Source organism: Fusarium tjaetaba, assembly GCF_013396195.1.
Source record: "Fusarium tjaetaba strain NRRL 66243 chromosome Unknown NRRL66243_c0000019, whole genome shotgun sequence".
Taxonomy (NCBI): Eukaryota; Fungi; Ascomycota; class Sordariomycetes; order Hypocreales; family Nectriaceae; genus Fusarium; species Fusarium tjaetaba.
In genome coordinates, this window is record NW_023501215.1 from 43,307 (window position 1) to 58,664 (window position 15,358).

Genomic DNA, 15,358 nt, shown 5'->3' on the forward strand with positions numbered 1-15,358 from the left:
GGAATTAAAAATGTGGTGTATGATAGTAATTTGGGTATATAGTTTTAAATAGCTTGATGTACAGTTTGTTTATTATGAATTTACTCTCGATATTGGCGGACTACTGTGGGCCACGCTAGGCCCGGGACTCGGCAGTGCCTGTTGTATGTGCTTTTCTAGAAGCGGCTCATAAGTGGATGCACCTCCCGGCAGTTTGGTTATGAGGTTCCGGATGTATAGTAGATCATCTTCAGGTGACGTGCCCATCGCTAGACCTTGGGGACTTGAGGGCGTGACTGGTACACGGGCGAGGACGTCAACCACCGCCGAGACAATGTCGTACAACTTCTCTGTTACTCCGATACCGTGGATCTTTATACTGTCGATGGAAAGATCTCGCGTTGAGAGCGTGAGGTCCTTGGCAACGACTAGAGGGTATTGGTAAGTGAGACTATGCTGATGTGCATTTTCACTCAGATGGCCTAGTCGAAGGCGCAGTTTCCATACAATCATCCGCAACCACAGCTGCGTTATCCTCAAATTCGCCTTCTGTGTTTCATGAAGTTGTAAATCAGGCTTTATAGCCGTATTAACAGCCGTCTCCACGAAATCCAACGACGAAAGAGGCGGTGAGATGGCAAAACGCTCCTGATTCAACAGCGCAACAAAAGACGTATCAATGGGTCTGAAAAGCGCCGAAAGACTCCAGAAGCCAGAGAGCGAAGGATCGTTGAGGTCGATTTCTGGGGCCTCGTCGGTTATTTGTAATGTGATGGGGCGGCGATATCGGATGGCGTGAGATCGCTCCGATACGACGAGGACCCAGAATAGTCGGTGTGCTAACGCCTTTGCGGAATGGTCCATGTCCTCCAGACGCAGAAGACAGAATAGGGTTGTTGCTTCGCGCAGGAAGAGAAATGTTTGGCTGTGGTGCGAGAGGCGCGCTTGGCAGGCGTAGAGGAAGAATGCGAGGAGGCATTGGTTGAGGGTTGGTTTCATTGTGCGCGGGGTGGATTGATGGATTGTGACGACTTGGTCGACGATCATTGAGCCGTACGTCGCGTTATTCTCAGCGATGATGCCTTGCGATAGTAAATTCTCCGGTTCTTCTGTCTGGAGTAGTACCTGTGCGCACATGGCGACGAGAACAGAGTACGCCTCAAGTCTCCATTCTGGCGTCACCGACGAAGACGCCGATCTCAGGAGCACGACATAATCGCGAGTCAGAATAGGGATAGTAGGGTACAGCCGAGCAAAGAAACGCTCGACGCAATGATCGAGGACTTGAGCCGGTACAAGCTCAATGAGACGATGCAGCGCGTCAACAGGTGCGTTAGACGGTATCGAGTAGTGGCCGTGGATGGGCTGGAGAATACTCGGAGCGCCGGACTGTCCAATGCAGCGATCTGCTAGACCTGCATCCACACATCGCCTGCAGGGCCGATACTCGTTGCAGCCCCGGCGGAGCGTCTTGCAGCGCTGACAGGCTCTAGGTACCTGCGTCCGCTTGGCGGGGGGGACATCATCGCCAGGCATAGATAAGACACATCTACTGTGCGTATCTACAGTACTGAGTAAGTAGGTCGGTAAGGTAAGGGTATCCGTACAGTGGGAGAGATAAAGGATGCGATAATCGCGCACGTGCGTGGGTCGATGGGGTTTACTACCGCAACGGGAGTAAGTTTCCTTAGGTTTGGGATGAGGTAACGAAAAGATAAGAAAAAAACAATAAAACGAAAAATTCCCGCATGCGATAGGGGATGTAACTTGGTTGTACAAGGGGACGAAGAGGGAGCGACTGAGTCAAGAACCAACAGCGAAAAGAGAGAAAGTGGATTTTGAGTTCGTGGGGATTGGAGAGGCTGGTTTAACTCACTCGGTAACTGCTACTCCCCGCTTACAAACTATACCTAAATAGGCCGTTACATGTCGTCTATCACTTGGCGAAAGCATGTCAACTTAATTAATATCTTTAACTTAAAACAATCTATTAGTATTCTAATAGAGTCTATCTATTCTAGATGTAGAAATAATTGCCATCGTTAAACCAGTTGTCGACAGTGACTGACTCCCCCGCATCTTCATCGGCATATCAGCATTAGAGGCCGAACGATAATGCTTCACACTAGAATCTTGGCAGAAACCCATCATCCCTGGCCGATCACCTATCGCCGTACGTAATTAGGGCGCACGGCGAGAACCTTCTAACTAGCTCCCTCACCTTACTTGCTCTTGGCTATCTTACTATCCTCGAACTAGAGAGCCGATCCGACGGGACCTGTTAACTAATGATAAGGTAACACGGTGGGTTGCACGCATATCCTCGGTCAGGATAAGCGATCACGGCCAACATACCAAGACACCAAGCTACCAAGATATCACTACTATAAAAGATGCCCAAATTCCCCTCCATCATGTCCTTCTTTCTCTGTTCCCCAGCCAGTTGTCTTACATAGTATAAGGTTAATAGTCTTGTCCTGACCGCCCATCATGTCGCCCTCTCTTCAATCCCTGCTCACCCTCACAACCCTTGTAGGCTCGGCCCTCGCTTCGCCTCTCCCCGAGTTACCCCAGCTCCTCACCCGCGCAGTCAGCGACTTTGAGTGCTACAACGCCAGTCTTCCCAACATCACCATCTACGCTACCGGAGGCACAATCGCCGGTTCAGCTGGATCTTCTGACCAGACAACGGGCTACAAGGCTGGTGCTTTGGGTATCAAGACTTTGATCGACGCTGTTCCCCAATTATGCAACGTCTCCAACGTTCGGGGCGTGCAGATCGCCAATGTTGATAGTGGAGACATCAATTCTACTATTCTGACTACGTTGGCGCATCGTATTCAGGATGATCTTGATAGCGAGCATATGCAGGGTGTTGTTGTGACGCACGGCACTGATACCCTCGAGGAGTCATCTTTCTTCTTGGATCTTACTGTCAAGAGTGAGAAGCCTGTTGTTTTGGTGGGCTCTATGCGCCCTGCTACGGCTCTTTCTGCTGATGGCCCTCTCAACCTCCTCTCTGCTGTTAGACTTGCTAGCAGCAAGAGCGCTATGGGTCGAGGAGCCATGATCGTTCTCAACGATAAGATTGCCTCTGCGCGATACACCATCAAGACCAACGCCAACTCTCTCGACACCTTCAAGGCCGAAGATCAAGGCTATCTCGGCTCGTTCGAGAACGTCGAGCCTATCTTCTGGTACCCCGCGACTCGACCCCTCGGCCACCACTACTTCAACATCAGCACCAGCTCCACCAAGACTGCTCTCCCTCAAGTTGACGTGCTGTACGGTCATCAAGAGACTGACCCCAAGCTTTTCCAAGAAGCTATTGAGAACGGTGCCGAGGGCATTGTTCTCGCTGGTCTTGGCGCTGGAGGATGGCCTGATAAGGCTGTCGAGGAGATCAAGAAGGTTCTTAATGAGACAGAGATTCCTGTCGTTGTTAGCCGACGCACTGCTTGGGGATATGTTGATGAGCGACCTTTTGGTATTGGAGCTGGATACTTGAATCCTTCCAAGTCTAGAATTCAGCTTCAGCTTGCTTTGGAGAAGAAGCTTTCTATTGAGGAGATCAAGGACATTTTTGAGTATGCTTCTTAGATGATGAGCGATTTTGTACGACTTCATGATGTATATATGAACTAGAATAAGATTTTCAAAAGAATACTATTAGTGACGCACTATTCAGACAAGAATTCATGGATCATTTACTCTTCTATCAAAGTGCTCAGCGGATAGAGAGCTATCGAAATTTGTTCGTGTGACGTTCAGACTCAATATCTTCACCTTGATGGCTTGCTAACATTTGTTTGCTTACAGTCGGAGTTTTTAATTGTCAGCTCAAACCAGCGATTGGACTGCACTCCGAGTATTTCAAGCTTAAAAACAAGCTTAAAATAATTATTCACCACTTGCCGAGAATAAAAATTGAGGAAAACGTCCAAACAGGATATTGGCTTTAAGCCGATGATTAATATGATGATATGATCCAGAGCGAGAAACAGTCGATTCCAGGGTAGGTGGTGAATGTTTATCAGGAAGCTCTCCATGACACGTGGGACGATTAGTTAGATGCCTGATAAAGCCTTAAGAAATATAATGAAGATACGTTAGCTATGCTCGTGTTTATGTTTTTCTCCGACAAAGGTCCTACAAAGTCGTTCGCATATTCTCGACACAACAATCCATGATAAAGTCCTACGTACGATGGCGCGTGCGCTGTAGGACTCACTAAGCCTGTTGCTGATTTTAGTGGCTATCCCCTCTGACTAATCGCTGTTTCAGTGGTCTAGCGCGCGTTCAGGCACCAGGGACTCAGGACGTCACCTGCCACTTTTTCTACAACTTCAGCAAACCCATCTCAGAACAAGACACATAAGATAAAAATAAAAGACTTCAATATGTCATTCGGATCAACAGAGCGCCAGACCATCAATATCCCCGGAACGACGGATCAGCCCAAATCAGAGCCAGATTATCTTCTCGATGCCCGCAGCACTGAAGTTTTGTCTCAACTCCAGGACGGTGACCTCTTGAAGCTGGTAAGACGAGCTCACTTCCTCAGTACCAAGCTTACCAAGAACTAGGTAGTCGATCACGAGGAGGACACCATCGAGTTCGAGGATCACATCAAGCAGGTAGCGCCTGGAAACCTCGCAGAATACTTTGACGCCCCCGGGATCAAGAAGTTTGCGTTTTATCGCCATCCCGAGTCAGGTGCTGCCATCTTGATCTGGACACGTTTCCCTGCCACGGCTTCGACCAAGAATGCACGTGTTCAGCACAGGGTGAGGAGAGATTTGATCTGGTATGCTGAGAAGGCGGGCTTCAAGAACGTGGCTACGGTATGTTTCAACGCTGCCGTGGTGAGTTGGCCTAATGATTTGCAGCTTGAAGTGCAATCGCAGAAGGATGTCACTGTTGAACGATTGATTGAGGCGGTTGAATTGTTGACGGGAAACGAAGAATGAGGAAATATGCTCAACAATGTGGATGTATTTATTGTAGCCCTCTAAATATTCATTAATCACAAAATGCTACTCATTATTCTACGCGTATTGTTGAACTGCGGGCGGGCTAGGTGAGCATGAGCATCTTATCCACAGATGCAGAGCGCTTCACTTTGTAGAGAGGATCTATCCGGAACAATCAAAGTGTAACGTTCTCCAGTATGAGGTACATATAAAGTCTAAAATTCTCAACTATCGTCACCCAAGATATTAATGTCCCCACCGTTCCTTTAATGACCTGGCAGTTATGTCGCTCCGTTAAAAGCAGTCTCAAACTCAGCAGGAGTGTAGCGTCCTTCACTCTCGCTGCACATAGCCTTCGCGATGACCTTCAGCAGACCATCGTTACCGTTGAAAACGCCATAGTTTCTTCCCCGGAGGATCTCCTCAGTCTTATCCGCTGTAACACGCTCGTAGCTGGTGTTGGGAGGCTCAATGAGATCTTTCCACAGCTGGAATCGGCTATCAGAGTTTCGGAGGTCAGGAACAGACATGACGAGGAAGCTCATGGCTAGAGAGAAGGTATCGGCCTTGGTGGTGTAGTCCCGGCCAATGATGATTTCTACAGAAACGTTAGCTTATACTTGAGATTGAGGAAGTGGGTATCGTACCTGGGGCAGTGTATGAGGGAGTGCCGACATCCATTTGAACAGTTGTACCGATATCTCGCGACTGGTCAAAGTCCATGAGTTTAATGGTATCTCCATCCTTGAGAAAGTTCTCTGGCTTGAGATCACGATGAATAATACCCGCAGCGGAGACAGCAGCAACGGCAGCGAGCATTTGTTTGAAAGCACCGTTCACATCAGTCAGGCTGCCGAGGTTATCAGCCACAGAGCCCTCCTGCACATAAGGCATGATAGCGAAACCATAGTCCTTCACACCACCCTTGCCATAAACGATATGGTTGATGGGAAGAATATTAGGATGGCCAAGAGCCTTCTGCAGACGAGCGCCGTACATAATGGCGTTACCATCACCAGACTTGATACCACTGCGCTTACTAACAACAGTCTGCTGCTGCGGCTGGTTCTCAGAGTCGGTCCAAGTCAAGGTAGCTTTGTCGATGATGACAGTCAAGCTATTAGCCACGAGGCTATCCTTGGTGAGCGTGTAGCACTCCCAGGTCAACTTCTTCTCAGAGTTGACCCACTCGCCCATGGTGAGGTCATCCATGCCAGGGACGTCAAAGACGGGGATAGAACCAGTGATGTCCTCCCATCTTCGGAAAAGAGCCCAATTAGAGATAAAATCAGGGAAACTGCCCTCGCCAGAAGCAGCGCTGGCGTTGGTGATGAATGAGAGTAAAGCCCCGAGGGCAAAAGTGAAGCGACTTGAGAAAAGCATTGTCGCGGAAGAGAATGACTATCCAAAAGAGTGTAGGAGGAATACCGACGACCTAGCGATGCTGGGGAATAGCTGGGTAGTGCATTTATTTAACGGGCTGTTTAGGACTTTGGTAATGGCTTACAAGATGCCGTGTTTTCGGAGGATGCAATGCTGAATCCTTGGCGTAATCTTTTTAATTAGTTCATCTCAATTTTGTTGTACTTGAAACAGGAGCGATTATGGAGATCCTTGACATGTTCCACTACCGATGAAACAAGGCTGAGCTGACTGTGTGTGAGTGGGGTTATAGCGTGTTGATGACTCGTGAGCCGAATATTCAGGCGGTTTACTGAGACATTTTGCGGAAGGCTTGGATGGTGAGACGAGGATCCATATCTTCCCGTGTTTGCCGTGTTCAGAGGATCAAAGTTGGGGTCTGGATGAGATTTTAGTTGAAACGTGCTGAGATTGGGGGCTGAGCTTTGCACGTTCCGCAGAGGGCCTTGAGCGTCAGGATGGTGAATCATACAGAATGACAATGGGGATGAGGTTTAGCGGTCGTATTGCGATCGCCTATCGGCCTTGCTTCTTACATGCACTGAATCCTATTGCAACGATGACATATAGATCAAATCCAACGCATGAAATAAATGGATCTATAATAAACAATGTTACAAGGCAGATCCCGATCATACCAATGAGGGCATGCGATTCCCCAAGTCCCCTGCTTATTTACCCCAGTGGAGCAAGCTCAGCCCTAGAACAACAGCGGGCCACCCACTAACAGCCCCCGATAAGCGCACGGGATGGAGCCTTACAGCCCTGTAATAAGGATTCCGAAGGATGGAGATTAAGGGAGTCCCGAAATGAACCATCTCACTCTGCGTCGTAACACTCTCGGCAGATGCACAGTCCATTCTGCATCCGGAGGTAAATTTCGATGCGCTAATGTAAACAGCTTGTTTTGCTGAGATCCTTCGGAAGTTTCTTCTGAAGGATCGGGCCTGTAATTTAGAATTATGGGGATGCCTTACAATCCATGTAAGTCAGCCTGTTAATGCTGAGGCTTGTCTGTAAATAAGTCCTTTGTTGGACTTTACTTTACTTATAGTCTTTTGTTTCCTACAGACACTCTTTTGCCCATTGTTTTAGTATCGCAAATCTTGGTTGGGCTAGCTTCTTCATTCGTTATGTTGCGCCCTACAGACTCTTCCATGCCAATTGGCGTTGGTTTCCTTCTTTTGTCTATCGGAGCCAAGTTTGCTTCTGCCGTTCCTTACCAGTAAGTGACCCTCCATTTCGGTGTAATTGAGGGAGCTAACAGTGATAGAATCTATCAACTTAATGAGCGAGACGTCAACACTGATACCACTACAACTGATACCTTCATTTCTACAACCACCAGCGCCGTCGCGCCCATTGACGTTCTTCCTACTACAAGCTCAGATGTTGTTGTGATCAACACTGAGACTTCTATCAACAATGGCGCTGTTGTCATTGACACAACTACCGGAGCTCCTCCTGTGATTGACACTCCTACCACTATTGGCCAGATTGTTGATGGCACCACGAGCGCTGAGATTGCGCCTGTTGGTACCGAGACATCAGCTATTGTGGATGTGGATGGGTTGAGCAGCACTGATGCTCCTGTCGTGAACCCCATTCCTACTACAACTGAGGATCAGACTACATCGAACTGGCTCCCTCCAGCTGGCACGGAGACCAATGTCGTTGGCACTCCTGGTGCCAGCACTGATGTCCCTCCTCCTGCTGGCACTGAGACAGCTACTACCAACGATGCTGTTGACCCAATTGGTACGACTACCGACACCGGTCTTCCTCCTGTAGGGACCGAGACAGCCACTGCCAGTGATACTGTTGAGCCAATTGGCACTACTACCAACACTGATCTTCCTCCGGTTGGAACAGAGACTACTAGCGATGTCCCTCCTCCTGTTGTCGACACTACCACAGACTCTGCTGCTCCGGTTGGGACTGAGACTACCAGCAACGCAATTGATCCTGTCGACACGACCACTGATCTTCCCGTACCTGGCCCTGAGACCACAACCACCCAAGCTCAGGCATCTGTTGAGACCACTACCTCCGCTGCCATCCCTCCTCCCCACACAGACACCAGCGCTGAGGTACCCCCTCCCGAAACCACAACCGACAAGGCCGATGCTCCTAGCACCACAGCCCCCGTCAACGACATCCCCAGCACCACTGAGAAGGCCTCTGAGCCCAGCGACAAGCCAAGTGATGCCCCTTCAGCACCCGTCACTGCTCCTCCCCAAGAAGCCACTGCTGCTGCTTCTCAGGCTCAGGTCACTGCCTCAGAGTATAACTCCAAGGTCGACGACATTATCCCCATCATCGTTGCTTGGACCAACAACCCTGATGGCCTCAAGACAGATACATTGAACAAGGTTAACAACTTGATTGATGGTGTCAAGGGCGCTATCAAGGATCTTGGCGGTAATGAGTCTGGTGGATGTCCCGGTAAGCGACGTCGCGGACTTCTCGACATCGTTTCCAATGTCATCAACACCTTGTCTTGCGTCGTCTCCAACCTTGAAGATGTCACTGGCAAGATCACCGGCGGTATTGTCGAAGGCGTCACTCCCATTGTCACCACTCTTACCAACAACAGCAACGATCTTAAGGATCAGAGTGAGGAAGAGGATGATGATGATGATCAGTCCAAGACTGAGAAGCAGGAGTCTAAGACTGAAGAGGAAGAGTCAAAGACTGAGGAGACCAAGACTGAGGCTAGCACCACTGAGAAGCCTACGTCTACTGAGGCTGAGACTACGACTTCTGCTGAGACGACGGAGACTACTGGGTCTTGTAAGATGAGGGAGACTACCAGTATCGCTGCTGCTTCTGATACACAACCTAAGACGTCAATTGCTCTGCCTCCCACCAGCGGTGACGGTGCTACTGGTAGCGACACCTCTGCTGGAGCATCCGAGACTGGCACTTCTGCGGTACCAACTTCGACTGAAGCTACTGATGTGACTACCTCCAACCAGGGTCCTGAGTCTACAACCGTACCCGAGACTTCTGTCCAAGAGACCTCTACCAAGCCTGTCGATGAGACCAGCACTGCTGATCAAACCGTCAAAACGGAAGAGACCACCAAGGCTGATGAGACTGACACTTCAGGCCCCGCTACCACAAGACCCAGCACTCTCCTCACAACAACCCGTCCCTCCGACCAAACCACCAACACCATCACTTCCGGCTCAACCGAGGACATCACCACCGCTCCAGTGCGCACATACTACCCCTGCGGCATCTACGGTGGTCCCCGTGTAACATCAGCCTACTGTCAATGCTCCACCACCGTCTCGGGCAAGCAGTACGTCGCAACAGCTACACTCATCGACAACAAGTGTGAAGCATACACCGAGTATCCTTCCAAGGTCGATCCCGCCACCGAAGCTCCCCCTCCTACCCAAGCACCCATCAACGAACCTCTTACCAAGACCATTGATGGAACCGTCCTCGCCTGGACTGCTTACACTCTTGCGTATGGACAGGTGTACAAGGATGTAACAGCTACCTTCTCCAATGGTATCGGCGAGGTCAAGACCATCGCTACACCAGTCCCTACACAAACCCACGTCGACAATGATGGTTCGGGACAGTGCGGTACAAGCGATGGTCTCTCCAAGTCTGGTCTCGGCGACGCATGTGACCGTGCCATCGGTGAATTCGATGACGATACTATCTACACTGGTTACACTACGCGCTACAGCCGATCCAAGAAGGGTCTTTTGATGGTCATGTCTATGGGACAGGCTGCTTGTATTGCCAAGTTTAGCTGTGATGACTATGGTATTGGTATGAGCGGTAAGCTCATCAAAGAAGCGTAAGTTGCCCTTCCCTAGTCATTAAGAATGGGTTGTTTACTAACTTTGGATGCAGACGTGAGAATGCTAAGAGCAATGACAACATTTGGATGTGTGGACATATTGAGCTGTCGAACTCGTGTAAGGTTGTTATGGACTATTGTACGAACTGTAACAATGAGGGTTAAGACTTTTGTGAGGAGGATGGCGATGGGTCATGGAGGTGGAAGCATTATCTTTCAATTAGATAATGTCAAATATTCTTCAATTTCTTGTGACCTGTATCGCCAAATACTACTGCCTGTCTCTAGCCTAGAGAGACCTGAGCGTCAAGATGTCATATAAGCCTAAGCCAAGTGAGTTGTGTTGAACAGCCGATTCCCAGTGTCCGTCGTCTTCGTCCCAGTAAACTTGTTCTCCGAAACTCGGAGCGCAATCAATCCAGCGCCGTGTCGTCTCATCACCTTCGCGAATAGATGACCTTCAGCGATCGCTTCAGCCTGCACTACACCAGCCACGACTGTAATGTTGATGTCGGGCTCAAGGCGGACAACACGCTTGATGAACTCAATCACGCTCTTGCCGCTGTTGACCACAGAGTCCACCAAGATCACATTCGACTGTCCCTGGACATGATGCATCTTCACGTCTTCAGCGCTAGAGGCATGAATGAACATCGCTTGTGGGAACACTTCGCTAACGCCGAATGCCATCGGTTCACCGCCACACATCAAAGCGATGATCGAAGTGGCGGCTTCATTGCAGAGATAATAGCCCGTCGTGTTATGGCCCTGTACGTGGGGAAAGGCGTAGTCTTCGAGACCGATGAGCTCGGATAAATACTCGATGGCGAGATATCGTCCGACATTGGCATGCGCTTGTCGTAGCATTGGGCCAAACACTGCGGCGTCGCGCATGGGAGAAATGAGGAGTTTAGCGGCGGCTTTATCGGTAGCATGGGAGAGCTTGAGAGGCTGGCGATCGGGACGGCGATCGAAAATTGACTTGAAGAAGTCTACGTCAATCCTGGCAACAGGTAGAGTGTTGGTGTCAAGTCTAGGCGACGATGTACTCGGCAGGAGGACCTGTCGGGCTCGCAGGTGATCGTCTCGAATCACCTTGTCCAATTCTTCATCCATAGTCTTGCTTCTCTTGTCCTTTTCGCCGACAACAACAATCGCTTGGTACGCCTCCAAAAGCATGGGGATGTCCAAAGGACTGTCGCCAAAAGCCCAGACGTAGAGCTCATGTTTGTCTCTGAGGTGCGACACAACAGCAGCCTTGACATCAGGAGTGACGATGTAACCACTCGAGAATCTCCCACCACCAATCACTTTGACACAGTCGGCGAGGCCGGCGCGTTCCAAGATCTTGGTCCATAGACGCCCCACGCCACAGGTCACAACGACAGCGCCAATGTGTTTCTTCTGTGCGACGAGGCTCAAGAGAGACATGAACTCGAAGCGTAGGGGGACGGACGCTGACACCGTGTTGCAGTGCTCTTCGAACACCTCATCAGTGCATTTCTGTTCCAGAAGCAAGGTCGCCTGGCGGAACGCAGCATCCGAGTAGCCCATCGGACCACGGAAGATATCGCTCACGAGATCGCCGCCAATTCCCCAATCGTCTCCCTCCACCTCGCGCATGAAGAGACGGCCACCATCTTCGGCCGACAAGGTTTTGTCAGCATCAAAGACTAGGAATGTCTGAAGTTCTTTGCTGTCGTGCAAAGCAACGATCTCGTCAAGTCGCTTTGTCACCTCTGCGATGTTTGCTTCAGCTGTCGCCGGCTTTTTGAAGTCTCGAACATGGAGCAGGACATCCCGGGGCATGGGCGACTGGATGTTAGCAAAGAGAATATGATTCTCCGAGCATCTGTCTCGCAGCTGATAGATTTCATGGCTTTGCCAATAACCCAAATTCTCCTCCGTCAAACCGGACATGCAAGATCTGTCCTTCTTATCGCTCTCGATGTTTGACATGATGGTCTGCTCGTCAGGTCTAAGGTAGATGATATGGGTGAACGTTTCCCAGTCATCGCCTGTGAGGATATCTTCGGGTCTATCCTTCTCCTTGGACCAGAAGCTACAGTGTCCAGTCACAACAGCGACTCGACGGCTGTGATGTTATTGATGGATTTGACGCGAAATTCATACTTTTCGTGCTCATCGAGTTTGTGAAATTCGGCAAGGCCCCCGGGGACGAGAGAGGCAATAACTTCAGAGCCTTCGAAGAATGCGAATTCTTCCTCACCCAGTTCTTTGCGCAGGTACTCGAGGATGAAAGACTTTCCGGAGCCTGGAATGCCGTAGATGCCGAGGACTATTGGTCGTGCTGGATTTGATATGTGGATTTGGCGCATGGGAAGTTGGTGAAGATGAACGACAACTAACCTGGGTTCACGGGATCACCGACTATGTATGAGGATGGGGACTTGTAAAATACTATCTTGTAAAGATGCTTCTGTATGTTGAGATGCAGTTGAACGGTTATGATAGGTAAGAGTCTAAGTTTGGGGAGGGATAGAGAAGGATAGAGAAGGAAGAGAGAAGGAAGAAAGAAGGAAAGAAGAATAATAGAGAGAGTGAAGGAGGGAAGATAGAGATAGTAAAGGAAGGAAGCTATTCTATTTCTATTCTATTACTTAGTTATATAATTGATATCTCTTGGCTTGGTTTATGTTATCCTATTAGGAGGATCAAGAAGCAATGTGAATGCGGGAGGCCCACTGGTCACTCAAACTGCATGGAGCCATACCACAATAGACAATTAATTCTCCGATACCCTTGATTATTTAGAAAACAGAGAAAAGTGTATCGAAAAGCCCCATTACAACAATGACTGGATCGAAATTGAGCTCGCCCACAGTTTGTCGCCTCTAGGCATCAAGCCTTACACCGTTTTGCAAGTGAAACATTGCCATTATCCCTAGGCAGCGAGGAAACTTAGCGCGCCAGACTCCACTGGTCAGAAGGCATACGAGGATATGCTAAACCTACACAAGTCTTTTCGTTCCTTAGGATCTGGGTCCTAAGTTTTCTCGCTGTCCCTGGCATCACATCCGCAATGGCCTATAAGAACACCCAAATAAGCGAGACAAATGCATTATGCAGGAGAACTTTAAACTCGATTGCCAGCCTCAGATTTAACACGATTTGCCTTCCTCCGGACCCTCAGCTTCGCTCTCATTGGAGGCACAGGAAGGTGTCCCAAACTCAAGAAACGAGGCTTCTCATGCACTTCCTCTAGATCATAGTTCATCGCTAAATACGCAAGAAACAATTTTGTAACAACAGCTGCAAACTGTCTTACAGGACAAGAGTGCTTTCCAATCCCAAATGTGATGTAATTCTCCGAAGGAGTGTCGAGAGAGGGGTCTTAACATCCTCCTCACCACCCTGCCCATGCCACAGCACGAATCGAAATGGGTCGAAGGCATACGCATTGGGATATATATCCTCGCCATGGTGAATACCCCAAGCGGAAATACTCACGAGAGCGCGTTGAGGCAGATGAACCATACGATCCTCAATTGTTAGACCACCTTCCTGCATAACCTCCACCGAAAGTGCTTTGATTGCAGTATTAAGCCGAAATGTTTCCTTGATAACACTGTCCGCAACATGGAGGTCATTCAAACTTGTTTGATCCATGTTTGCGGGGAAAACACCAACTGCTTCTTCTTCCAAAGATTGGCAAACCTGCGTGGAAGGGTCGCTTGCGCAAACATTAAAGAGAGCACATGTCATTGTCAGTGTTGTTGATTCGAGTGCAGCAAAAACTGTGGCAAAGACACGACAAGCGATGACGTCGGCCATATCGAATCGGGGTTCTTTTTTGCGCAGTGCTTCGTGGATATGCCAAGTAAGCACATCGTCTTGAGGGAGGTCCCTCAATAGGTCGTCTTCGACGGCGATGATTCTCTTTTCGATGTGGGGACCAAGGATCTTGAGGGCTCTAGCCATGTAGATGTGGTTGAAGATTGATGTGAGTCGGGAGGCGTACGGCTGGAGGAATAGAGGGAAGAATGATAGGGCGATAGCACTGGGTATTACGCTGGCGGAGAACTTGGACAGGTTCTCAACAAGCTCCTCATCGTGGCCTAGTGATTGTCAGTCGCAAACTTCTGCAGTATGGAAACTTGCTTACTGAGTATGCCGCCAAGCAGCAACCAAGTTGTGATTCTTGCCGTCACCCTCCGAACAAGCGTGTATACCTGAACTTGAATCCACTCTGTATTTAATCCAAACGTCCCATCTATCGAGGCAGCCAACTCCTCAGCAATCTTGGGTATCAATCTCGGAAGATGTCGATTCAACTGCGCCCGAAGAATATCGTACACCGCAAAGTCCTTCTGAACCGAGGAGTTCAGAAACGCGTACTTGGCCCCAACGACCTCATGTTGCACAGGAATCGGGCTAAGGATCTTGTCATTCTGTGTGGTCATCCACCGAATAAGATTCCGAGGTAGCAGAATCTCTGGACCACTAAACGGTAGAGCGATCACACAAACAGAGCCTTTTTTGTTGTACTACAAACATCAGCATGAAGGATAAAACAGTGGTTGTTCAGCGCGCATACATCCTGATAAGCTTTGTTCATAACACTTGGAATGTTCCAGATTCCTACGATCTGTGTAACGAGATACGGAGTAAATCGTCCGCGTGGGCACCAGGGTACCGCATAAGGAACTTTGGAGAAGTGGTTGTATGAGACGTGAAGACGCCAGACAAAAATGGCGAGAAAGAAGATCCAGAGAGAAATCATTTTGAGTCGAGCAGCTAAAAATGTCGCTATGATCACCATGTTCAATGGCGATGCTCGGCGATTTATATCTTGAACGGAGAAGCATGGCATCACTGCGTGAGGACTAGACTCTGATGGTCACGTTTCACGACAGCAGACTCGCTCATGTGTCTGCTTCTAACTCGCTTCTTGTTCATATGTTATTCGACTTGATCACGCATGGATGTTCACTGCATGGTTTCAGGGCATGCGACTCAGCGTCTAGATCAAGTTCTATCTAAGGCCCTAGACTGTAGTGAATCGTGAAATCGAGATGCGCTTGATTCAAGTTATGTAGACTTTGTGTCGTCGAGTGAGCATGAATGCCGCTCTCCAGGTTGCCTCATCACTTGAGAATCGTGTCTAGACGTGGAAGGGAATACAGTGGAGGATTTTGTC

At 49.2% G+C, this 15,358-nt stretch overlaps 7 protein-coding genes across 7 annotated transcripts; 3 read left to right on the plus strand and 4 right to left on the minus strand.

The window, feature by feature from the left end:
• Positions 1-72: 72 nt before the first annotated feature.
• Positions 73-1,515, minus strand: FTJAE_785 (transcription activator amyR; the record flags this gene model as incomplete). The annotated part of the gene is made up of 1 exon (XM_037354605.1): positions 73-1,515. The coding sequence occupies one exon, from the start codon at positions 1,513-1,515 to the stop codon at positions 73-75; it is 1,443 nt and encodes a 480-aa protein (XP_037212083.1).
• A 954-nt stretch (positions 1,516-2,469) lies between these two features.
• On the plus strand, positions 2,470-3,579 carry FTJAE_786 (ASP3-1-asparaginase II; the record flags this gene model as incomplete). Its single annotated transcript, XM_037354616.1, has 1 exon — positions 2,470-3,579. The coding sequence occupies one exon, from the start codon at positions 2,470-2,472 to the stop codon at positions 3,577-3,579; it is 1,110 nt and encodes a 369-aa protein (XP_037212084.1).
• Positions 3,580-4,379: 800 nt separating this feature from the next.
• Positions 4,380-4,949, plus strand: FTJAE_787 (twinfilin A; the record flags this gene model as incomplete). The annotated part of the gene is made up of 3 exons (XM_037354627.1): positions 4,380-4,520; positions 4,566-4,823; positions 4,869-4,949. The coding sequence occupies 3 exons, from the start codon at positions 4,380-4,382 to the stop codon at positions 4,947-4,949; spliced, it is 480 nt and encodes a 159-aa protein (XP_037212085.1).
• A 284-nt stretch (positions 4,950-5,233) lies between these two features.
• Positions 5,234-6,335, minus strand: FTJAE_788 (serine threonine kinase; the record flags this gene model as incomplete). The annotated part of the gene is made up of 2 exons (XM_037354638.1): positions 5,234-5,550; positions 5,600-6,335. The coding sequence occupies 2 exons, from the start codon at positions 6,333-6,335 to the stop codon at positions 5,234-5,236; spliced, it is 1,053 nt and encodes a 350-aa protein (XP_037212086.1).
• A 1,172-nt stretch (positions 6,336-7,507) lies between these two features.
• On the plus strand, positions 7,508-10,198 carry FTJAE_789 (uncharacterized protein; the record flags this gene model as incomplete). Its single annotated transcript, XM_037354649.1, has 2 exons — positions 7,508-7,599; positions 7,648-10,198. 2 exons carry the CDS (start codon positions 7,508-7,510, stop codon positions 10,196-10,198), a joined length of 2,643 nt encoding a protein of 880 aa, XP_037212087.1.
• A 323-nt stretch (positions 10,199-10,521) lies between these two features.
• On the minus strand, positions 10,522-12,536 carry FTJAE_790 (PRTase; the record flags this gene model as incomplete). The annotated part of the gene is made up of 2 exons (XM_037354661.1): positions 10,522-12,259; positions 12,331-12,536. 2 exons carry the CDS (start codon positions 12,534-12,536, stop codon positions 10,522-10,524), a joined length of 1,944 nt encoding a protein of 647 aa, XP_037212088.1.
• A 946-nt stretch (positions 12,537-13,482) lies between these two features.
• FTJAE_791 (P450 monooxygenase) lies at positions 13,483-14,941 on the minus strand (the record flags this gene model as incomplete). Its single annotated transcript, XM_037354672.1, has 3 exons — positions 13,483-14,276; positions 14,324-14,705; positions 14,756-14,941. 3 exons carry the CDS (start codon positions 14,939-14,941, stop codon positions 13,483-13,485), a joined length of 1,362 nt encoding a protein of 453 aa, XP_037212089.1.
• Positions 14,942-15,358: the final 417 nt, after the last annotated feature.